The sequence below is a fragment of the Salvelinus namaycush genome, chromosome 38 (genome assembly GCF_016432855.1).
Source record: "Salvelinus namaycush isolate Seneca chromosome 38, SaNama_1.0, whole genome shotgun sequence".
Taxonomy (NCBI): Eukaryota; Metazoa; Chordata; class Actinopteri; order Salmoniformes; family Salmonidae; genus Salvelinus; species Salvelinus namaycush.
The window spans coordinates 11,390,359-11,414,741 of NC_052344.1; the positions used below are offsets into that span (position 1 = coordinate 11,390,359).

General features: G+C 44.5%; 3 protein-coding genes across 3 annotated transcripts; all 3 read right to left on the reverse strand.

Moving 5' to 3' along the window:
- Positions 1–1,104: 1,104 nt before the first annotated feature.
- Positions 1,105–6,651, reverse strand: LOC120032320 (patatin-like phospholipase domain-containing protein 2). Its single transcript, XM_038978365.1, has 6 exons — positions 4,656–6,651; positions 3,243–3,303; positions 2,859–3,047; positions 2,541–2,673; positions 1,901–2,020; positions 1,105–1,798 (listed from the first exon to the last, which is right to left on the reverse strand). The coding sequence occupies exons 1-6, from the start codon at positions 5,013–5,015 to the stop codon at positions 1,567–1,569; spliced, it is 1,095 nt and encodes a 364-aa protein (XP_038834293.1). The 5' UTR covers positions 5,016–6,651; the 3' UTR covers positions 1,105–1,566.
- Positions 6,652–17,619: 10,968 nt separating this feature from the next.
- LOC120031826 (patatin-like phospholipase domain-containing protein 2) lies at positions 17,620–18,780 on the reverse strand. The gene is made up of 3 exons (XM_038977646.1): positions 18,593–18,780; positions 17,954–18,073; positions 17,620–17,851 (listed from the first exon to the last, which is right to left on the reverse strand). Exons 1-3 carry the CDS (start codon positions 18,733–18,735, stop codon positions 17,620–17,622), a joined length of 495 nt encoding a protein of 164 aa, XP_038833574.1. The 5' UTR covers positions 18,736–18,780.
- Positions 18,781–18,878: 98 nt separating this feature from the next.
- LOC120031827 (patatin-like phospholipase domain-containing protein 2) lies at positions 18,879–22,703 on the reverse strand. The gene is made up of 3 exons (XM_038977648.1): positions 20,708–22,703; positions 19,295–19,355; positions 18,879–19,099 (listed from the first exon to the last, which is right to left on the reverse strand). Exons 1-3 carry the CDS (start codon positions 21,065–21,067, stop codon positions 18,879–18,881), a joined length of 642 nt encoding a protein of 213 aa, XP_038833576.1. The 5' UTR covers positions 21,068–22,703.
- Between the last annotated feature and the right edge of the window lie 1,680 nt (positions 22,704–24,383).

The window sequence follows — 24,383 nt, forward strand, 5'->3', positions numbered from 1 at the left end:
CCTCTGAACAGTTGATGTTGAGATGTGTCGGTTACTTGAACTCTGAAGCATTTAATTATAAATATTATAGTTTAATGTAAACCTCAACTAGTATACAATTTTTATGATTTATGGACAAATTACAGCAACATATTTTGTGTTTTATTCATATGAAATTAGGTTTTCCTAAATATAAAAAAATATAAAAAATGACCTAAGAATTTAATCCGAAAGCATTTCAGTAAAGAGAATTTGGGGTAAAAAAATTACAAAATTCTGGCGAAAATGTCAAATGGATAAGACACTTTCCCAAAAACTAGACATCTTAGTCCTCTGAATGATAGTTGATTTTGCAGATGCAACATGGTTTTGTAACTCAATTTTCTACATACATTTTAAAACAGTTTTCATGTAAATGACCCATTTGAAGATGCCATATAAAAATTGTGAATCCTATGCAACTAAAGTTATTGTGCAAAAGCAATAGTCAACATTGAGAGAAGTTCTGAAAGGAACTTTCAAGAATATTGTGATTCAAATGTCTTGACATCACAGCTCATCACAGTAGTTCATAGTTCAGTTCAAGGGTTCTGTCTAATAGTAGTCAGGAAAACACACAGCTCATAGTCAAGGAAGTCAACAGTCCGTTAGGAATGAATGCTACATTTAAATGAACACACGTAGGTAGGTACTGTAGCAAAGGAGGCTGCTGAGGGGAGAACACCTCATAATAATGTCTGGAACAGAAAACACATGGAAACCATGTTTTTGATACCATTCCACTTCTGCCATTACCATGAGCCCATCTCCCCAATTAAGGTGCTACCAACCTCCTGTGTACTGTAGGTAGGTGGCAGAGGAGGCTGGTGGGAGGAGCTATAGGAGGACAGGCTCATTGTTATGGCTGGAATGGAAGAAATGGAACAGAGTCAAACGTGGTTTCCATATGTTTAAAAAAAAATCTTATTTACAATGACAGCCTACTGGGGAACAGTGGGTTAACTGCCTTTTTCAGGGGCATAACGACAGATTTTGACCTTGTCAGCTCGGGGATTCAATCCAGCAACATTTCGGTGTCTGGCCCAAAGCTCTAACCACTAAGCTACCTGCCACCCCTGTTTGATGTGGTTGATACCGTTCCATTTATTCTATTCCAGCCATTACAATGAGCCGGTCCTCCTATAGCTCCTTCCACCAGCCTCCTCTGGTAGGTAGGTAGGTAGGTATAGTTGTAGTGACAACAAGTTATCTGGAAAATCTAGACATAGTTAGTTATAAAATGTATAATTTCAAAAAATAATTCACTTGCAGACGTCTTTGGTGGTGAGCTGGTAAATTGTTTTACAATGTGTACTGTAGTATAAAATATGATTGGTGGAGTGATCAAAATACATGATTAGTGTGTCTTTAGCAACAGTTCTGGATCACAAAGCTATTCAATCACATGACCATCATTTGTCCATCCCAAACCACCCTTCACAGTTCCTATAGCCTATAGACAGGCCCTGTGGGAGGGATCTTGAGCTGGACTGTCCTATCATCTTTTAAAACAAAGTCACAGTGTCCTCTCATTGGTGGATGGGACTGTCAGTCAGTCTCGTCCTGCGAGCCAACAAAGAAGCAGATCTGTCGTGGGGAGGGGCTGGGCATGAGGGGGCTGGTGCGGCGGTGGGAAGAGGGGGCGGTGGGGATGTTCCAGTATTGGCTTTGGAGGTCAAGAGCAGAGAGAGCGAACCCGGAGAGATGACAGTCTCTCTCCCTGTGTCCGTCACTGTCCAGGGGTAGGGGCAGGCTCATGCAATTCCTCAGGGAACCATCACTGCAAAAAGAAAAACACACAAGGCCATTAGACTTTATTCATACTGTATGACAGGCATCCATCCATAATATAACCCAGTAGTAGTAACTCCATGTCTCTCACCTGGTTATGTCTGCTGTTGCTCCTCTCCAGGTCTGTCTGTACACGCTCCCAGCCACATCCCCAGCCACCCCAGCTAGCCAACGCATATCTGCAGGCACCTCTGGGATCCACTCCACAAACCTGGAGTACAGGAGAGGGACAAGAAGGGTCAATGTACTGTGATGTACCACCAAGTGGGGGGGCCAGTTCTCAACAATTCCTGTGGTCGATTGACTTGCCAACTAGGTGGAGTCCCTGTGCAGCACATTCAAATTGATTGTATTTAGTAGGAAACCTGTTTGTATTCCTAGTCTGTTTGCGTTCACAGTGTTATTTGGTTGCTGTGGTGGGCTAGTGACTACTTTAAAGACTACTTTGTTGTCAGTGGTTGCTGTCAGGGCTAGTTTGAAGGTATTGGCTGCTGTATGCTAAAGGCTAGTTATGCTAAAGGATAGTTATGCTAAAGGATAGTTATGCTAAAGGATAGTTATGCTAAAGGATAATTATGCTAAAGGCTAGTTCAGGGCTTTTTAGAAGCTGACTTGTTTGCATTAATGTTGTCATTGGCTGCTGTTTGAGCTACTGTGACTGCTTTGAGTTCATTGAGGACTTGTTGGTTTGTGGTAGGTAGCACTAGTAGTGGTATAGGATGTAGACTTACCTCTTGCCCACTGAGTAGGCTGATACCACAGGTAGTGTGCAGGGCAGGAGCATGTAGGAGGCCACTCTGACCGGCAGCATCTCGGACACCTGAGCATACAGACCCGGCTTCTGCTGGCACGCCTCACAGAACACTACAGTCATAGAGACCCAATATGTCACACTTCGCTGACACGGGCACAGCCTCAGATGACTTTCAGATACACACAACAACCACACGTCACTGACAAGAGTGCAGCGACAACACAATGTTAATGTCAGTGTTATAACTAGATAACAACAGTTTCTAACAGCTTTGAGCAGAAAAGCTCCTATCTACCTTTTTTGATTTGGGTAGGCAGGTTGTCAACAATCTGCTCGTCCAGCCACCAGTGCCGCTTCCTCAGGAGGCGGAGCCGGCGGAGCATCCAGTCCTTAGTGGTTTCCGTGGCGGTGGGCTTGCAGCAGCAGGTGTGTATGGCTTCTGATAGGTTGGGGCCGGCAGTCGGACACTCCAGCTTCAGCAGATCTGACATCATAAACAATACATTCATCATCTTTGTAACACAGCATCAAAATATTACCCCATAAATAAGTGCTGGTTTACTCCATACTTCATGTTGAACACTGTACATCATTGATGCTCACTGCATGTACTGTATATCACAGTAGCTTATGATCTTAGCACAGCCCACTATTACTGTCAAAGGCAAGTAATACTCACGGTTCTCCTCAAGAAAGCGAAGGGCGTCCTTGTAGCCACTCTGGCATATCTCTGCCATGACCTGTCAAAGAAAACACATAGATCATACCGATTGAGGTAGGGGATCATATGCAAGAGGTCAATTGAATAAATATAAGACATACTCATAATCAAATCACAGGATCATTGGGACTCAGATATACCCACCCACACACGATACAGAGCATGATCTCACATTATGTAATTAGTTATAACTATCACTACCATTGACTGATTAGCAATCATGTTATCGCTGACAGTTAACAACCGTATTAAACAAGTACAGCTGTTTATAACCACATAAAACAGAGGGGAATGACTAATATCAGCCAGAACTCTCCTGTGCAACAGGCTCCTGTATTTTTGAATGGACAACAATCCAGGAAGTGTTTGACTAGGGGTTAAAGGTCAACGTGGCAGAGTTCTTTCTGTTCTCTGGCTACTCCTTATTCTGTGTTCCTACAAGAACAAAGCAACAGGGAGAGAGGTATCTGGACAGCTAGCTTCACAGTGGCACTACATATGTGTGAATTTAGTCAGGGTAGGTTAAACACTATTACACGTGAGGGAAAAGGTAGGGTGGAGTCTTCTATGTGTGTGTCCGTGCATGCCATGTGTAAACACTATGTCAAAGGTGGCAGAGTCAAGTGAAACACACACTTCCTTTTCTAAGTAGGGCCTCTGCACATGACTCTGTCGGTGGGATTGGGTTTAATCCCAAAATTCCAGTTACAACATTCCAGGTACACATGAAGGGAAAAGACGGTGGCAGATCTTGGATTGCAGCAACAATAATAACAGAGCAAAAACTGAACCAAGAGACACAGACCAACCTCAAAGAGGGCAAAGTTCACCTGACGCTAAAAGTTGACTCCCATGTTATTATCCAGACACTGAAGAAGAATGTGCAATACAGGAAATGTAATTCAACAAGGACAGAAGCCAATAATGTCCTGCCAGTATTGATCACTGTGGAGTTAGGGAGGAACAGGGGAGGGCAAAGTTCAGATAGGAAGTATGGGGGGTAAGGGTAGGAGTCCAAAGAGGAGACAGGGTAAGGGGTGAAATGGGGGAGTTGGGGTTATATAATCAGGGAATAGGATAGTGGAAGTTCAGGGGCCCAGTCTCTCATACCAGACTACTACGCTCTCCTACAGAAATTTATAGAATGTTTAGACTATTTCAAGGGTACCTAAATAAGGATTTTATAACACATAACCCATACATAAAGCTTCTATTTACAAGTAGTCATAAACAACCCATCTGATGAATGGGACTAAGGGGCATCCTGATCCTCTATCCTACCTTTGGGAACAGGGCCTACATAAGGACTTCATAACACATTCCCAGGGCCATGCATAACGCATTGGTAAGCAGTCATAGCGGTCGACCTACCTTGGGTTCTGGGGGGAACAGGGCATTGCTGAGGCGGTACATATTGTCCAGGTTAATCTGGATGGAGGTGTTGGTGAAGCGCAGCTCGTGGAAGTTGAAGGAGGTGTCCCGTGGACAGATGTCGCTCTCGCCGGAGAACGGAGAGATGCTGATGGTGTTCTTCAGCTCTGACTGAGGAAGGTTGTCACTGATTCCCCCATCCACGTAACGCTCCAGAGAGAAGAGGGGGAGACAGGGAGGAGAGAGAGAGAAAGTGAGAATAATTGGGTGTTTTTGGACCCATGCACAACTATAAACAAGCCGTATCGGTTTGACTATTTCCAAGACCACAGCCTTTCCACAGAACAAGACCCCAGGCATACTGTAGTCCGGACGTCTCAGGGCTGACAGAGATGACTGTTCTAAATCTCTATTTATATATTATAAATATTTGTTGTTGACTTCCTCTGCCTATCTTCTGCTAAAAAATATGTAATTTATGACCCAACTCGGTTATCACTGAAATCTAATATGACACGAAACAACATTTTCAAGGAAACATTCCCCTCTTGAGGGCATATTAGGCATGTCAGATTTCCCCTTAGCCAGCTTCTCCACACTGCCAACTCATGACCAAACAATCTGACATTACTATTTGGAGAATTAATCAATTTTTACACCAGTCTCATGTAATTATCCGATGCAGCTCCATTTCAAGTTCAGATGCTACCCTCTAACATTTCAAAATGAATTCCTAGTTTTCCAGTGTAAAACGCTGAGAACATCTGAGGGGAAAAAAGGATAGCAGTGCCAGTTCCTAAGCATGATCAAGACTCAACTTGGCAGTGAGTTTAGCAAAGAGAGTTCAGGGCTGAGGGCAAAGAATGCACTATATTTCCTTGTTCAGAGTGTCAAAGCCAACCGTTACGAGTCCAGTGATGAAATCTAGTTTAAATGAAACTTCATCACTTTCACAAGAAACTTAAATAAACAGTATGCACATTATTCTGAAAAAGTACATGCTCCGTCAAAAGCAGAAAGTTCAACTACATGCCCTCAGATATGCTGTTTATAAGTCATTTATGACTGTTCTATATATTTGTCATAATAGACCTAGTGCATACATCTATATATATATAGATGGTGCATACATCTATATAGAGACATGGTGTCACACCCTGATCTGTTTCACCTGTCTTTGTGCTTGTCTACACCCCCCCAGGTGTCGCCCATCTATCCCATTATCCCCTGTGTACTTACACCTGTGTTCTCTGTTTGTCTGTTGCCAGTTTGTTTTGTTCGTAGAACCTACCAGCGTTTTTCCCCTCGCTCCTGTCTTGTCTTAGTCGTGTCTTCCTTTTCTAGTTTTTTCCCGGCTTTGCCCCTTCTGCCTGTCCTGAGCTTGCCTGCCGTCCTGTACCTTTGTCCCACTACTCTGGTTTACCGACTTCTGCCTGCCCTGACCCTAAGCCTGCCTGCCGTCCTGTACCTTTGCCCCACAACTCTGGATTACCGAGCTCTGCCTGACCTGACCCTGCCTGCCATCCTGTACCTTTGCCCCTGTTCTTGTAATAAACATTGTTACTTCGACACAGTCTGCATCTGGGTCTTACCTTAAAACATGATAAATGGAGCATACATCTATATAGAGAGATGGGACATAAATATAAATCCAGAGATGGGGCAGAACGCTCCTTCCTGAGTGGTATGACGGCTGCGTGGTCCCATGGTGTTTCTACTTGCGTACTATGTTCGTGTCATATGTCAGTTGTGCGGACGTGAGGACGGAGTCAAGCGCAGGACACAGAACTGAGTAAAAATAACGTACTTTACTCTGAAAAATAAATCTGCCAAAATAATCCACGCAGGGATAACAAACCCTAACACAAACGACTAACACATACCAGGAATAATCACGCACAAAACATCATGGGAACCAGAGGGTTAAATAGGGAAATAATAATAACTTAATGGGAACCAGGTGTGTACATTCAAGACATAACAAATGGAAAAAAGAAACATGGATCGGTGGCAGCTAGAAAGCCGGTGACGACGACCGCCGAACGCTGCCCGAACAAGGAGAGGCACCAACTTCGGCGGAAGTCGTGACAGTTTGTACAGATGAACGTGGTACCTTCAGGCGTTTTGAAATTGCTCCCAAGGATGAACCAGACTTGTGGAGGTCTACAATATTTTTTCTGAGGTCTTGGCTGATTTCTTTTGATTTTCCCATGATGTCAAGGAAAGAAGCACTGAGTTTGAAGGTAGGCCTTGAAATATATCCACAGGTACACCTCCAATTGACTCAAATTATGTCAATAAGCCTACCAGAAGCTTCTAAAGCCATGACATAATTTTCTGTTTTTTCTGGCACAGTCAACTTAGTGTATGTGAACTTCTGACCCACTGGAATTGTGATACAGTGAATTAAAAGTGAAATAATCTGTCTGTAAACAATTGTTGGAAAAATTACTTGTGTCATGCACAAAGTACAGTTGTGGCCAAAAGTTTTGAGAATGACACAAATATTAATTTTCACAAAGTCTGCTGCCTCAATTTGTATGATGGCAATTTGCATATACTCCAGAATGTTATGAAGAGTGATCAGATGAATTGCAATTAATTGCAAAGTCCCTCTTTGCCATGCAAATTAACTGAATCCCAAAAAAACATTTCCACTGCATTTCAGCCCTGCCACAAAAAAAGGACCAGCTGACATCATGTCAGTGATTCTCTCGTTAACACAGGCGGGAGTGTTATATATATCCCTGCACAACGTCTACTGGATGGAAACTACAAATGTAACGGCTGTGCTCAATGCAATGGCACTTATAAATGTAGATCCTTCAAACACCCCCAAACAGGGAAACAGATCCCAATCAAAGGTGTTATCACGTGCTCCACTAAGGCAGTTATTTATCTTATAACTTGTCCTTGTGGTAAAAATGATGTGGGTAAAACAAAGCGTGAATTAAATGTACAAATCTCAGAGCATCGTAGCACATTTAGGTGCAAAAACTCGACTTACTCAGTTGCTGCCCACTTTTTGGAAGAAAACCACTCGATTTCGTCTCTACGTTATATTGGCATGGAACATGTTACACATTGTGTCCATATCAATAACTGTAATTAGGAGAGGGGCTGACCTCAACAATTTATTGTTAAAACGAGAGGCTGCCTGGATCTTTCATTTAAAGACCCTTGCTCCCTTCGGTCTCAACGTAGACTTTGATCTGAAGCCATTCTTGTGATTGTGATTTTGCTATTGTAAATGTTTGTAGGCTTATGTAGACAAATTGTATCTGTGATCGTACGCTATCCATTTATGTTTTTTGTATGCTATTTTAATATATGAGAATTAACCAATGATATCAGGCCACACGTGGCCATGATTACAGACACCGGTGTGTGTCTTTTGACACTATTTAAATGAGTCATCTCGCAGTGCTTGTCATTATACCCTGATGAAGACAGCTTGTCTGTCGAAACGTTGGACATAAATATTTTTGCATCTGAGCTCCTAGAGTGTGCGGCTCTCCTTTATTTTTTTTAAGTGTTCTACTCCGCTAGCCAGCACCTCGTCTAAACAGGTGTGCGTTTCTTTCGCTTCTAAAAGAGATTCATAGACACAGAACCCTGCAGGGGAGTGAAAGAGATAAGAGACCTGTCAGACATACCACTATAAAGCAACTTGGGGAGGGGAAAATTACTGCTGAGCCCTTAGAAAACACTGGAACTATTGTCTCTCCTGCAAGTTTGTATAATTGTATATGCATGGGCTTGGTCTCATGAGTAGAAGGTGTTGACGTAGGCAGTTACATCACTAGGGGTTGACTGCAAGCATATTAAAGCAACTTGGAACCTTTCCTATTTTGCAGAACTTACTCGGAAACATGCGTGCTATGTTCCTGTTGTCAACTTCTGTCTGCAATTGCATTAATAAAGGTTTTTGATTGATTTACTTAAAGATATTTTCTGATTGCTGATTTCACCAATAAGCAAATATTTGACAAGGAACAAGGAACCTACCCCAACACTTGAAACAAAGTGTATTGCGTAAACATTGGAATCGGTTTTTCCATACTCCAAACATACGCTCGTGCGGATATGAGCTCTGTTGTATCTTTGCTGCTCACCTGTTGTGGGATTTATGTATGGCGTGAATAAAAAGTTACTCTGACCATATCCACTGTCACCAGGTAGTAGTCCACTGTGTTGTCCTCTCTGAAACTGAGCATACAATGAAGAGTTGAGAAAAATCCTTGAATCGTGAGTTGCACCTTTCCAACGGGCAACAATGTTTGAAAACTCAAAATTAAGAGTGCATACACCCTGAACATTGATGGAAAACCAGTTCTTATGGTTTCCTGTACTCCTCAGTCAGCATCAAGAGTTGATGGACACTTGATGGGAACATGACATCAATCTATACAGCCAATCACTCCTGGGAAGTGCCCATATTCATAGAATAGCACTTTATAGTTGGCTTGGTCAGTAGTATCAGGAAACTTGATGTAAAGACTCCTCAGCTCACAAATGGCCCTGCAGACTTTGAACTACTCTACACACAATTGCTTCTCTGGAACCACACAAATCACCAGTTTCACGATGAAAGATTCCAGATGCCAAAAACCTTAAAGTGATCAGAACTTGGAGAGAATTGGGTAAAGGCCTTCCTCTTTGAGACAGAGAGGAAAGTCTAGGCTCAAGCAAAGATATTATCTCCAATGCATTTTATTTGTACATACGAAGGCGGTCTCGAAAAGCTATCTCATCAAAGTAATTTAATGGATTACTCCTATCCAAATGTTGTGCTGCAGAATGAGGACCCAAAAGCGACGCTAATTCAGTAACAGAGTCCTCTTATTCCAGAATAACCCTCCCCATAATGATTCTACCTGGATACTCTCCTCTCGTACAACAGAGAGGTAACGGACTGGAGACCGCGAACCACGAGACTGCAGGTCGCCTTCAGGAAGGCACTGGCCGTTAGCTGGACATTGACACCTGCTCACCAGCAGCATATGAAGAAGGCAAAGAACACGGACAGGGCGGAACAAGGACACAGGAGGAACAGCAAACGTCAAACAAGAATCCGACAAGGACAGAAGCGGAAAACAGAGGGAGAAATAGGGACTCTAATCAGAGGGCAAAATAGGGGACAGGTGTGAAAGAGTAAATGAGGTCGTTAGGAGAATGAGAAACAGCTGGGAGCAGGAACGGAACGATAGAGAGAGAGAAAGAGGGAAAGAACCTAATAAGACCAGCAGAGGGAAGCACAGGGACAAGACATGATGAAAGACAAAACATGACAGTACCCCCCCACTCACCGAGCGCCTCCTGGCGCACTCGAGGAGGAACCCTGGCGGCAACGAAGGAAATCATTAATCAACGAACGGTCCAGCACGTCCCGAGATGGAACCCAACTCCTCTCCTCAGGACCGTAACCCTCCCAATCCACTAAGTACTGGTGACCACGTCCCCGAGAACGCATGTCCATGATCTTCCGTACCCTGTAAATAGGAGCGCCCTCGACAAGGACGGGGGGGGGGGAGGGAAGACGAATGGGGGCGCGAAGAAAAGGCTTGACACAAGAGACATGGAAGACAGGGTGGACGCGACGAAGATGTCGCGGAAGAAGCAGTCGCACAGCGACAGGATTGACGACCTGAGAGACACGGAACGGACCAATGAACCGCGGAGTCAACTTGCGAGAAGCTGTCGTAAGGGGAAGGTTACGAGTGGAAAGCCACACTCTCTGACCGCGACAATACCTAGGACTCTTAATCCTACGTTTATTGGCGGCTCTCACAGTCTGCGCCCTGTAACGGCAAAGTGCAGACCTGACCCTCCTCCAGGTGCGCTCACAACGTTGGACAAAAGCCTGAGCGGAGGGAACGCTGGACTCGGCGAGCTGGGACGAGAACAGAGGAGGCTGGTACCCAAGACTACTCTGAAACGGAGATAGCCCGGTAGCAGACGAAGGAAGCGAGTTGTGAGCGTACTCAGCCCAGGGGAGCTGTTCTGCCCAAGACGCAGGGTTTCGAAACGAAAGGCTGCGTAATATGCGACCAATCGACTGATTGGCCCTTTCTGCTTGACCGTTAGACTGGGGATGAAACCCGGAAGAGAGACTGACGGAAGCACCAATCAAACGACAGAACTCCCTCCAAAACTGTGACGTGAATTGCGGACCTCTGTCTGAAACGGCGTCTAACGGGAGGCCATGAATTCTGAACACATTCTCAATGATGATTTGTGCCGTCTCCTTAGCGGAAGGAAGCTTAGCGAGGGGAATGAAATGTGCCGCCTTAGAGAACCTATCGATAACCGTAAGAATCACAGTCTTCCCCGCAGACGAAGGCAGACCGGTAATAAAGTCTAAGGCGATGTGAGACCATGGTCGAGAAGGAATGGGAAGCGGTCTGAGACGACCGGCAGGAGGAGAGTTACCTGACTTAGTCTGCGCGCAGTCCGAGCAAGCAGCCACGAAACGGCGCGTGTCCCGCTCCTGAGTAGGCCACCAAAACCGCTGGCGAATAGAAGCAAGCGTACCCCGAACGCCGGGGTGGCCAGCTAACTTGGCAGAGTGAGCCCACTGAAGAACAGCCAGACGAGTAGAGACAGGAACGAACAGAAGGTTACTAGGACAAGCGCGCGGCGACGCAGTGTGAGTGAGTGCTTGCTTTACCTGTCTCTCAATTCCCCAGACAGTCAACCCGACAACACGCCCCTCAGGGAGAATCCCCTCGGGGTCGGTAGAAGCCACAGAAGAACTAAAGAGACGGGATAAGGCATCAGGCTTGGTGTTCTTATTTCCCGGACGATAGGAAATCACGAACTCGAAACGAGCGAAAAACAACGCCCAACGAGCCTGACGTGCATTAAGTCGTTTGGCAGAACGGATGTACTCAAGGTTCTTATGGTCAGTCCAAACGACAAAAGGAACGGTCGCCCCCTCCAACCACTGTCGCCATTCGCCTATGGCTAAGCGGATGGCGAGCAGTTCGCGGTTACCCACATCATAGTTGCGTTCCGATGGCGACAGGCGATGAGAAAAGTAAGCGCAAGGATGGACCTTATCATCAGACTGGGAGCGCTGAGACAGAATGGCTCCCACGCCCACCTCTGAAGCGTCAACCTCGACAATGAATTGTTTAGTGACGTCAGGAGTAACAAGGATAGGGGCGGATGTAAAACGCTTCTTGAGGAGATCAAAAGCTCCCTGGGCGGAACCGGACCACTTAAAGCAAGTCTTGACAGAAGTCAGAGCTGTGAGAGGGGCAGCCACTTGACCGAAATTACGAATGAAACGCCGATAGAAATTAGCGAAACCGAGAAAGCGCTGCAACTCGACACGTGACTTAGGAACGGGCCAATCGCTGACAGCCTGGACCTTAGCGGGATCCATCTGAATGCCTTCAGCGGAAATAACAGAACCGAGAAATGTGACAGAGGAGACATGAAAGGCGCACTTCTCAGCCTTCACGTAGAGACAATTCTCTAAAAGGCGCTGGAGTACACGTCGAACGTGCTGAACATGAATCTCGAGTGACGGTGAAAAAATCAGGATATCGTCAAGGTAAACGAAAACAAAAATGTTCAGCATGTCTCTCAGTACATCATTAACTAATGCCTGAAAGACAGCTGGAGCATTAGCGAGACCGAACGGCAGAACCCGGTATTCAAAATGCCCTAACGGAGTGTTAAACGCCGTTTTCCACTCGTCCCCCTCTCTGATGCGTACGAGATGGTAAGCGTTACGAAGGTCCAACTTAGTAAAGAACCTGGCTCCCTGCAAAATCTCGAAGGCTGACGACATAAGGGGAAGCGGATAACGATTCTTAACCGTTATGTCATTCAGCCCTCGATAATCCACGCAGGGGCGCAGAGTACCGTCCTTCTTCTTAACAAAGAAAAATCCCGCTCCGGCGGGAGAGGAAGAAGGCACCACGGTACCGGCGTTGAGAGAAACAGACAGATAATCCTCGAGAGCCTTACGTTCGGGAGCCGACAGAGAGTATAGTCTACCCCGAGGGGGAGTGGTCCCCGGAAGGAGATCAATACAACAATCATACGACCGGTGAGGAGGAAGGGAGCTGGCTCTGGACCGACTGAAGACCGTGCGCAGATCATGATATTCCTCCGGCACTCCTGTCAAATCACCAGGTTCCTCCTGAGTAGAGGGGACAGAAGACACAGGAGGGATAGCAGACATTAAACACTTCACATGACAAGAAACGTTCCAGGATAGGATAGAATTACTAGACCAATCAATAGAAGGATTATGACATACTAGCCAGGGATGACCCAAAACAACAGGTGTAAAAGGTGAACGAAAAATCAAAAAGGAAATGGTCTCACTGTGGTTACCAGATACTGTGAGGGTTAAAGGTAGTGTCTCACATCTGATACTGGGGAGAAGACTACCATCTAAGGCGAACATGGGCGTGGGCTTCCCTAACTGTCTGAGAGGAATGTCATGTTTCCGAGCCCATGCTTCGTCCATAAAACAACCCTCAGCCCCAGAGTCTATCAAGGCACTGCAGGAAGCAGCTGAACCGGTCCAGCGTAGATGGACCGACAAGGTAGTACAGGATCTTGATGGAGAGACAGGAGTAGTAGCGCTCACCAGTAGCCCTCCGCTTACTGATGAGCTCTGGCTTTTACTGGACATGACATGACAAAATGTCCCGCAGAACCGCAATAGAGGCAAAGGCGGTTGGTGATTCTCCGTTCCCTCTCCTTAGTCGAGATGCGAATACCTCCCAGCTGCATGGGCTCAGTCTCTGAGCCGGTGGGAGGAGATGGTTGAGATGCGGAGAGGGGAAACACCGTTAACGCGAGCTCTCTTCCACGAGCTCGGTGACGAAGATCTACCCGTCGTTCTATGCGGATGGCGAGTGCAATCAAAGAGTCCACGCTGGAGGGAACCTCCCGGGAGAGAATCTCATCCTTAACCTCAGCGTGGAGTCCCTCCAGAAAACGAGCGAGCAACGCCGGCTCGTTCCAGTCACTGGATGCAGCAAGAGTGCGAAACTCTATAGAGTAATCCGTTATGGATCGATCACCTTGACATAGGGAAGCCAGGGCCCTGGAAGCCTCTTTCCCAAAAACTGAACGATCAAAAACCCGTATCATCTCCTCTTTAAAGTTCTGATAAACGTTAGAACACTCAGCCCTTGCCTCCCAGATAGCTGTGCCCCACTCCCGAGCCCGACCAGTAAGGAGTGATATGACGTAAGCGATCCGAGCTCTCTCTCTTGAGTATGTGTTGGGCTGGAGAGAGAACACAATATCACACTGGGTGAGAAAGGAGCGACACTCAGTGGGCTGCCCAGAGTAACATGGTGGGTTATTAACCCTAGGTTCCGGAGACTCGGAAGACCAGGAAGTAGCTGGTGGCACGAGACGAAGACTCTGAAACTGTCCTGAGAGATCGGAGACCTGAGCGGACAGGGTCTCAACGGCATGACGAGCAGCAGACAATTCCTGCTCGTGTCTGCCGAGCATTGCTCCCTGGATCTCGACGGCAGTGTTGCGAGAATCCGTAGTCGCTGGGTCCATTCTTGGTCGGATTCTTCTGTTGACGCAGCATCTGAAGAAGGCAAAGAACACGACAGGGCGGAACAAGGACACAGGAACAGCAAACGTCAAACAAGAATCCGACAAGGACAGAAGCGGAAAACAGAGGGAGAAATAGGGACTCTAATCAGAGGGCAAAATAGGGGACAGGTGTGAAAGAGTAAATGAGGTCGTTAGGAGAATGAGAAACAGCTGGGAGCAGGAACGGAACGATAGAGAGAGAGAAAGAGGGAAAGAACCTAATAAGACCAGCAGAGGGAAGCACAGGGACAAGACATGATGAAAGACAAAACATGACACCTACTCATCTGGTTACTTGCATGCATTATTACTCTGTAGTGCATGTTGGTCTTCATTTAGATGTTCCAAATAGTACATGTTCCCTCACCAAAGGTACTAAGCAGAAGTTAAACCTGCCTCTTTGAAGGATTAATTTAAACTTCAATTTAGTCCTTAGAGTAGCTCTAATCCTCCATCTTGCAATTGGCTTAGTTTAATCCAGAACAGGCTAAATCTACGACTATTTTACGATACATCTGTGCAAGTCGCTTTGAGTTAAGACAGCTCAAACAGGCATTTTAGTCTGGGACTAAGTAGGCTTAAGCCTTGTCTGTGAAACCGGCCCATAGATGGTTTAATGAGAGATCACCTCATGTTGAGCCGGTGCTCAATGTTGGTTGCAATTGACCCAATGTTTTCAGTTGTTCACTTCCACAAAGAAAGTACAACAATATACAGTACATACTGTGGCAATATTGAAAACACGTATATAGTTTCCATAATGATGAGGCACCACAATAGGATTTAAAACAGTTACAGTATATTTAAACACAGAATGTCACATCATACATTTTTTTGTGATTTATGTTATTAAGATAAGGGCCATCTGTGCAATAACAACAGTAAAGGATAAAAGGAACAAGTAGGCAGAGGTTTTCAGTGTAAACACATACAGTACCAGTCAAAAGTGTGGACACACCTACTCATTCAAGGGTTTTTCTTTATTTTTACTATTTTCTACATTGTAGAATATTAGTGAAGATATCAAACTATGAAATAACACATATGGAATCATGTAGTAACCAAAAAAGTGTTAAACAAATCAAATATTTTATATTTGATTCTTTCAATGTAGCCACCCTTTGCCTTGATGACAGCATTGCACACTCTTGGCATTCTCTCAACCAGCTTCATGAGGTTGTCACCTGGAATGCCTTTCCAACAGTCTTGAAGGAGTTCCTACATATGCTGAGCACTTGTTGGCTGCTTTTCCTTCACTTTGCGGTCCAACTCATACCAAAACCATCTCAATTGGGTTGAGGTCGGGTGATTGTGGAAGCCAAGTCATCTGATGCAGCACTCCTCCACTCTCCTTCTTGGTCAAATATCCCTTACACAGCCTGGAGGTGTGTTTTGGGTCATTGTCCTGTTGAAAAACAAATGATAGTCCCACTAAGTGCGAACCAGATGGGATGGCGTATCGCTGCAGAATGCTGTGGTAGCAATACTGGTTAAATGTGCCTTGAATTCTAAATAAATCACAGAGTGGCACCAGCAAAGCACCCCCACACCATCACACCACCTCCTCCATGCTTCACGGTGGGAACCACACATGCAGAGATCATCAGTTCACCTACTCTGCGTCTCACAAAGACACGGGATTGGAACCAAAAATGTCTAATTTGGACTCATCAGACCAAAGGATAGATTTCCACCGATCTAATGTCCATTGCTCGTGTTTCTTGGCCCAAGCAAGTCTCTTCTTATTATTGGTATCCTTTAGTAGTGATTTCTTTGCAGCAATTCAACCATGAAGGCCTGATTCATGCAGTCTCCTCTGAACAGTTGATGTTGAGATGTGTCGGTTACTTGAACTCTGAAGCATTTAATTATAAATATTATAGTTTAATGTAAACCTCAACTAGTATACAATTTTTATGATTTATGGACAAATTACAGCAACATATTTTGTGTTTTATTCATATGAAATTAGGTTTTCCTAAATATAAAAAAATATAAAAAATGACCTAAGAATTTAATCCGAAAGCATTTCAGTAAAGAGAATTTGGGGTAAAAAAATTACAAAATTCTGGCGAAAATGTCAAATGGATAAGACACTTTCCCAAAAACTAGACATCTTAGTCCTCTGAATGATAGTTGATTTTGCAGATGCAACATGGTTTTGTAACTCAATTTTCTACATACATTTTAAAACAGTTTTCATGTAAATGACCCATTTGAAGATGCCATATAAAAATTGTGAATCCTATGCAACTAAAGTTATTGTGCAAAAGCAATAGTCAACATTGAGAGAAGTTCTGAAAGGAACTTTCAAGAATATTGTGATTCAAATGTCTTGACATCACAGCTCATCACAGTAGTTCATAGTTCAGTTCAAGGGTTCTGTCTAATAGTAGTCAGGAAAACACACAGCTCATAGTCAAGGAAGTCAACAGTCCGTTAGGAATGAATGCTACATTTAAATGAACACACGTAGGTAGGTACTGTAGCAAAGGAGGCTGCTGAGGGGAGAACACCTCATAATAATGTCTGGAACAGAAAACACATGGAAACCATGTTTTTGATACCATTCCACTTCTGCCATTACCATGAGCCCATCTCCCCAATTAAGGTGCTACCAACCTCCTGTGTACTGTAGGTAGGTGGCAGAGGAGGCTGGTGGGAGGAGCTATAGGAGGACAGGCTCATTGTTATGGCTGGAATGGAAGAAATGGAACAGAGTCAAACGTGGTTTCCATATGTTTAAAAAAAAATCTTATTTACAATGACAGCCTACTGGGGAACAGTGGGTTAACTGCCTTTTTCAGGGGCATAACGACAGATTTTGACCTTGTCAGCTCGGGGATTCAATCCAGCAACATTTCGGTGTCTGGCCCAAAGCTCTAACCACTAAGCTACCTGCCACCCCTGTTTGATGTGGTTGATACCGTTCCATTTATTCTATTCCAGCCATTACAATGAGCCGGTCCCTCCTATAGCTCCTTCCACCAGCCTCCTCTGGTAGGTAGGTAGGTAGGTATAGTTGTAGTGACAACAAGTTATCTGGAAAATCTAGACATAGTTAGTTATAAAATGTATAATTTCAAAAAATAATTCACTTGCAGACGTCTTTGGTGGTGAGCTGGTAAATTGTTTTACAATGTGTACTGTAGTATAAAATATGATTGGTGGAGTGATCAAAATACATGATTAGTGTGTCTTTAGCAACAGTTCTGGATCACAAAGCTATTCAATCACATGACCATCATTGTCCATCCCAAACCACCCTTCACAGTTCCTATAGCCTATAGACAGGCCCTGTGGGAGGGATCTTGAGCTGGACTGTCCTATCATCTTTTAAAACAAAGTCACAGTGTCCTCTCATTGGTGGATGGGACTGTCAGTCAGTCTCGTCCTGCGAGCCAACAAAGAAGCAGATCTGTCGTGGGGAGGGGCTGGGCATGAGGGGGCTGGTGCGGCGGTGGGAAGGGGGGGGGGGTGGGGATGTTCCAGTATTGGCTTTGGAGGTCAAGAGCAGAGAGAGCGAACCCGGAGAGATGACAGTCTCTCTCCCTGTGTCCGTCACTGTCCAGGGGTAGGGCAGGCTCATGCAATTCCTCAGGGAACCATCACTGCAAAAAGAAAAACACACAAGGCCATTAGACTTTATTCATACTGTATGACAGGCATCCATCCATAATATAACCCAGTAGTAGTAACTCCATGTCTCTCACCTGGTTATGTCTGCTGTTGCTCCTCTCCAGGTCTGTCTGTACACGCTCCCAGCCACATCCCCAGCCACCCCAGCTAGCCAACGCATATCTGCAGGCACCTCTGGGATCCACTCCACAAACCTGGAGTACAGGAGAGGGACAAGAAGGGTCAATGTACTGTGATGTACCACCAAGTGGGGGGGCCAGTTCTCAACAATTCCTGTGGTCGATTGACTTGCCAACTAGGTGGAGTCCCTGTGCAGCACATTCAAATTGATTGTATTTAGTAGGAAACCTGTTTGTATTCCTAGTCTGTTTGCGTTCACAGTGTTATTTGGTTGCTGTGGTGGGCTAGTGACTACTTTAAAGACTACTTTGTTGTCAGTGGTTGCTGTCAGGCTAGTTTGAAGGTATTGGCTGCTGTATGCTAAAGGCTAGTTATGCTAAAGGATAGTTATGCTAAAGGATAGTTATGCTAAAGGATAGTTATGCTAAAGGATAATTATGCTAAAGGCTAGTTCAGGGCTTTTTAGAAGCTGACTTGTTTGCATTAATGTTGTCATTGGCTGCTGTTTGAGCTACTGTGACTGCTTTGAGTTCATTGAGGACTTGTTGGTTTGTGGTAGGTAGCACTAGTAGTGGTATAGGATGTAGACTTACCTCTTGCCCACTGAGTAGGCTGATACCACAGGTAGTGTGCAGGGCAGGAGCATGTAGGAGGCCACTCTGACCGGCAGCATCTCGGACACCTGAGCATACAGACCCGGCTTCTGCTGGCACGCCTCACAGAACACTACAGTCATAGAGACCCAATATGTCACACTTCGCTGACACGGGCACAGCCTCAGATGACTTTCAGATACACACAACAACCACACGTCACTGACAAGAGTGCAGCGACAAACACAATGTTAATGTCAGTGTTATAACTAGATAACAACAGTTTCTAACAGCTTTGAGCAGAAAAGCTCCTATCTACCTTTTTGATTTGGGTAGGCAGGTTGTCAACAATCTGCTCGTCCAGCCACCAGTGCCGCTTCCTCAGGAGGCGGAGCCGGCGGAGCATCCAGTCCTTAGTGGTTTCCGTGGCGGTGGGCTTGCAGCAGCAGGTGTGTATGGCTTCTGATAGGTTGGGGCCGGCAGTCGGACACTCCAGCTTCAGCAGATCTGACATCATAAACAATACATTCATCATCTTTGTAACACAGCATCAAAATATTACCCCATAAATAAGTGCTGGTTTACTCCATACTTCATGTTGAACACTGTACATCATTGATGCTCACTGCATGTACTGTATATCACAGTAGCTTATGATCTTAGCACAGCCCACTATTACTGTCAAAGGCAAGTAATACTCACGGTTCTCCTCAAGAAAGCGAAGGGCGTCCTTGTAGCCACTCTGGCATATCTCTGCCATGACCTGTCAAAGAAAACACATAGATCATACCGATTGAGGTAGGGGATCATATGCAAGAGGTCAATTGAATAAATATAAGACATACTCATAATCAAATCACAGGATCATTGGGACTCAGATATACCCACCCACACACGATACAGAGCATGATCTCACATTATGTAATTAGTTATAACTATCACTACCATTGACTGATTAGCAATCATGTTATCGCTGACAGTTAACAACCGTATTAAACAAGTACAGCTGTTTATAACCACATAAAACAGAGGGGAATGACTAATATCAGCCAGAACTCTCCTGTGCAACAGGCTCCTGTATTTTTGAATGGACAACAATCCAGGAAGTGTTTGACTAGGGGTTAAAGGTCAACGTGGCAGAGTTCTTTCTGTTCTCTGGCTACTCCTTATTCTGTGTTCCTACAAGAACAAAGCAACAGGGAGAGAGGTATCTGGACAGCTAGCTTCACAGTGGCACTACATATGTGTGAATTTAGTCAGGGTAGGTTAAACACTATTACACGTGAGGGAAAAGGTAGGGTGGAGTCTTCTATGTGTGTGTCCGTGCATGCCATGTGTAAACACTATGTCAAAGGTGGCAGAGTCAAGTGAAACACACACTTCCTTTTCTAAGTAGGGCCTCTGCACATGACTCTGTCGGTGGGATTGGGTTTAATCCCAAAATTCCAGTTACAACATTCCAGGTACACATGAAGGGAAAAGACGGTGGCAGATCTTGGATTGCAGCAACAATAATAACAGAGCAAAAACTGAACCAAGAGACACAGACCAACCTCAAAGAGGGCAAAGTTCACCTGACGCTAAAAGTTGACTCCCATGTTATTATCCAGACACTGAAGAAGAATGTGCAATACAGGAAATGTAATTCAACAAGGACAGAAGCCAATAATGTCCTGCCAGTATTGATCACTGTGGAGTTAGGGAGGAACAGGGGAGGGCAAAGTTCAGATAGGAAGTATGGGGGGTAAGGGTAGGAGTCCAAAGAGGAGACAGGGTAAGGGGTGAAATGGGGGAGTTGGGGTTATATAATCAGGGAATAGGATAGTGGAAGTTCAGGGGCCCAGTCTCTCATACCAGACTACTATGCTCTCCTACAGAAATTTATAGAATGTTTAGACTATTTCAAGGGTACCTAAATAAGGATTTTATAACACATAACCCATACATAAAGCTTCTATTTACAAGTAGTCATAAACAACCCATCTGATGAATGGGACTAAGGGGCATCCTGATCCTCTATCCTACCTTTGGGAACAGGGCCTACATAAGGACTTCATAACACATTCCCAGGGCCATGCATAACGCATTGGTAAGCAGTCATAGCGGTCGACCTACCTTGGGTTCTGGGGGGAACAGGGCATTGCTGAGGCGGTACATATTGTCCAGGTTAATCTGGATGGAGGTGTTGGTGAAGCGCAGCTCGTGGAAGTTGAAGGAGGTGTCCCGTGGACAGATGTCGCTCTCGCCGGAGAACGGAGAGATGCTGATGGTGTTCTTCAGCTCTGACTGAGGAAGGTTGTCACTGATTCCCCCATCCACGTAACGCTCCAGAGAGAAGAGGGGGAGACAGGGAGGAGAGAGAGAGAAAGTGAGAATAATTGGGTGTTTTTGGACCCATGCACAACTATAAACAAGCCGTATCGGTTTGACTATTTCCAAGACCACAGCCTTTCCACAGAACAAGACCCCAGGCATACTGTAGTCCGGACGTCTCAGGGCTGACAGAGATGACTGTTCTAAATCTCTATTTATATATTATAAATATTTGTTGTTGACTTCCTCTGCCTATCTTCTGCTAAAAAATATGTAATTTATGACCCAACTCGGTTATCACTGAAATCTAATATGACACGAAACAACATTTTCAAGGAAACATTCCCCTCTTGAGGGCATATTAGGCATGTCAGATTTCCCCTTAGCCAGCTTCTCCACACTGCCAACTCATGACCAAACAATCTGACATTACTATTTGGAGAATTAATCAATTTTTACACCAGTCTCATGTAATTATCCGATGCAGCTCCATTTCAAGTTCAGATGCTACCCTCTAACATTTCAAAATGAATTCCTAGTTTTCCAGTGTAAAACGCTGAGAACATCTGAGGGGAAAAAAGGATAGCAGTGCCAGTTCCTAAGCATGATCAAGACTCAACTTGGCAGTGAGTTTAGCAAAGAGAGTTCAGGGCTGAGGGCAAAGAATGCACTATATTTCCTTGTTCAGAGTGTCAAAGCCAACCGTTACGAGTCCAGTGATGAAATCTAGTTTAAATGAAACTTCATCACTTTCACAAGAAACTTAAATAAACAGTATGCACATTATTCTGAAAAAGTACATGCTCCGTCAAAAGCAGAAAGTTCAACTTCATGCCCTCAGATATGCTGTTTATAAGTCATTTATGACTGTTCTATATATTTGTCATAATAGACCTAGTGCATACATCTATATATATATAGATGGTGCATACATCTATATAGAGACATGGTGTCACACCCTGATCTGTTTCACCTGTCTTTGTGCTTGTCTACACCCCCCCAGGTGTCGCCCATCTATCCCATTATCCCCTGTGTACTTACACCTGTGTTCTCTGTTTGTCTGTTGCCAGTTTGTTTTGTTCGTAGAACCTACCAGCGTTTTTCCCCTCGCTCCTGTCTTGTCTTAGTCGTGTCTTCCTTTTCTAGTTTTTTCCCGGCTTTGCCCCTTCTGCCTGTCCTGAGCTTGCCTGCCGTCCTGTACCTTTGTCCCACTACTCTGGTTTACCGACTTCTGCCTGCCCTGACCCTAAGCCTGCCTGCCGTCCTGTACCTTTGCCCCACAACTCTGGATTACCGAGCTCTGCCTGACCTGACCCTGCCTGCCATCCTGTACCTTTGCCCCTGTTCTTGTAATAAACATTGTTACTTCGACACAGTCTGCATCTGGGTCTTACCTTAAAACATGATAAATGGAGCATACATCTATATAGAGAGATGGGACATAAATATAAATCCAGAGATGGGGCAGAACGCTCCTTCCTGAGTGGTATGACGGCTGCGTGGTCCCATGGTGTTTCTACTTGCGTACTATGTTCGTGTCATATGTCAGTTGTGCGGACGTGAGGACGGAGTCAAGCGCAGGACACAGAACTGAGTAAAAATAACGTACTTTACTCTGAAAAATAAATCTGCCAAAATAATCCACGCAGGGATAACAAACCCTAACACAAACGACTAACACATACCAGGAATAATCACGCACAAAACATCATGGGAACCAGAGGGTTAAATAGGGAAATAATAATAACTTAATGGGAACCAGGTGTGTACATTCAAGACATAACAAATGGAAAAAAGAAACATGGATCGGTGGCAGCTAGAAAGCCGGTGACGACGACCGCCGAACGCTGCCCGAACAAGGAGAGGCACCAACTTCGGCGGAAGTCGTGACAGTTTGTACAGATGAACGTGGTACCTTCAGGCGTTTTGAAATTGCTCCCAAGGATGAACCAGACTTGTGGAGGTCTACAATATTTTTTCTGAGGTCTTGGCTGATTTCTTTTGATTTTCCCATGATGTCAAGGAAAGAAGCACTGAGTTTGAAGGTAGGCCTTGAAATATATCCACAGGTACACCTCCAATTGACTCAAATTATGTCAATAAGCCTACCAGAAGCTTCTAAAGCCATGACATAATTTTCTGTTTTTTCTGGCACAGTCAACTTAGTGTATGTGAACTTCTGACCCACTGGAATTGTGATACAGTGAATTAAAAGTGAAATAATCTGTCTGTAAACAATTGTTGGAAAAATTACTTGTGTCATGCACAAAGTACAGTTGTGGCCAAAAGTTTTGAGAATGACACAAATATTAATTTTCACAAAGTCTGCTGCCTCAATTTGTATGATGGCAATTTGCATATACTCCAGAATGTTATGAAGAGTGATCAGATGAATTGCAATTAATTGCAAAGTCCCTCTTTGCCATGCAAATTAACTGAATCCCCAAAAAACATTTCCACTGCATTTCAGCCCTGCCACAAAAAAAGGACCAGCTGACATCATGTCAGTGATTCTCTCGTTAACACAGGCGGGAGTGTTATATATATCCCTGCACAACGTCTACTGGATGGAAACTACAAATGTAACGGCTGTGCTCAATGCAATGGCACTTATAAATGTAGATCCTTCAAACACCCCCAAACAGGGAAACAGATCCCAATCAAAGGTGTTATCACGTGCTCCACTAAGGCAGTTATTTATCTTATAACTTGTCCTTGTGGTAAAAATGATGTGGGTAAAACAAAGCGTGAATTAAATGTACAAATCTCAGAGCATCGTAGCACATTTAGGTGCAAAAACTCGACTTACTCAGTTGCTGCCCACTTTTTGGAAGAAAACCACTCGATTTCGTCTCTACGTTATATTGGCATGGAACATGTTACACATTGTAGTCCATATCAATAACTGTAATTAGGAGAGGGGCTGACCTCAACAATTTATTGTTAAAACGAGAGGCTGCCTGGATCTTTCATTTAAAGACCCTTGCTCCCTTCGGTCTCAACGTAGACTTTGATCTGAAGCCATTCTTGTGATTGTGATTTTGCTATTGTAAATGTTTGTAGGCTTATGTAGACAAATTGTATCTGTGATCGTACGCTATCCATTTATGTTTTTTGTATGCTATTTTAATATATGAGAATTAACCAATGATATCAGGCCACACGTGGCCATGATTACAGACACCGGTGTGTGTCTTTTGACACTATTTAAATGAGTCATCTCGCAGTGCTTGTCATTATACCCTGATGAAGACAGCTTGTCTGTCGAAACGTTGGACATAAATATTTTTGCATCTGAGCTCCTAGAGTGTGCGGCTCTCCTTTATTTTTTTTAAGTGTTCTACTCCGCTAGCCAGCACCTCGTCTAAACAGGTGTGCGTTTCTTTCGCTTCTAAAAGAGATTCATAGACACAGAACCCTGCAGGGGAGTGAAAGAGATAAGAGACCTGTCAGACATACCACTATAAAGCAACTTGGG

What these genes read in the sequence shown, in the direction of transcription:
- LOC120032320 (XM_038978365.1), bottom strand. Translation starts at nt 5,015, where the DNA reads ATGCCTGGGGTCTTGTTCTGTGGAAAGGCTGTGGTCTTGGAAATAGTC. An exon ending in GCCTACTCAGTGGGCAAGAG is followed by an intron (nt 2,021 to 2,540) that starts GTAAGTCTACAT and finishes CCTGTACTCCAG; the next exon opens with GTTTGTGGAGTGGATCCCAG. An exon ending in GCAACAGCAGACATAACCAG is followed by an intron (nt 1,799 to 1,900) that starts GTGAGAGACATG and finishes TTCTTTTTGCAG; the next exon opens with TGATGGTTCCCTGAGGAATT.
- LOC120031826 (XM_038977646.1), bottom strand. Translation starts at nt 18,735, where the DNA reads ATGACTGTAGTGTTCTGTGAGGCGTGCCAGCAGAAGCCGGGTCTGTAT. An exon ending in GCCTACTCAGTGGGCAAGAG is followed by an intron (nt 18,074 to 18,592) that starts GTAAGTCTACAT and finishes CCTGTACTCCAG; the next exon opens with GTTTGTGGAGTGGATCCCAG. An exon ending in GCAACAGCAGACATAACCAG is followed by an intron (nt 17,852 to 17,953) that starts GTGAGAGACATG and finishes TTCTTTTTGCAG; the next exon opens with TGATGGTTCCCTGAGGAATT.
- LOC120031827 (XM_038977648.1), bottom strand. Translation starts at nt 21,067, where the DNA reads ATGCCTGGGGTCTTGTTCTGTGGAAAGGCTGTGGTCTTGGAAATAGTC. An exon ending in TGTTCCCCCCAGAACCCAAG is followed by an intron (nt 19,356 to 20,707) that starts GTAGGTCGACCG and finishes TTTCTTTGACAG; the next exon opens with GTCATGGCAGAGATATGCCA. An exon ending in TCGCTTTCTTGAGGAGAACC is followed by an intron (nt 19,100 to 19,294) that starts GTGAGTATTACT and finishes TTATGATGTCAG; the next exon opens with ATCTGCTGAAGCTGGAGTGT.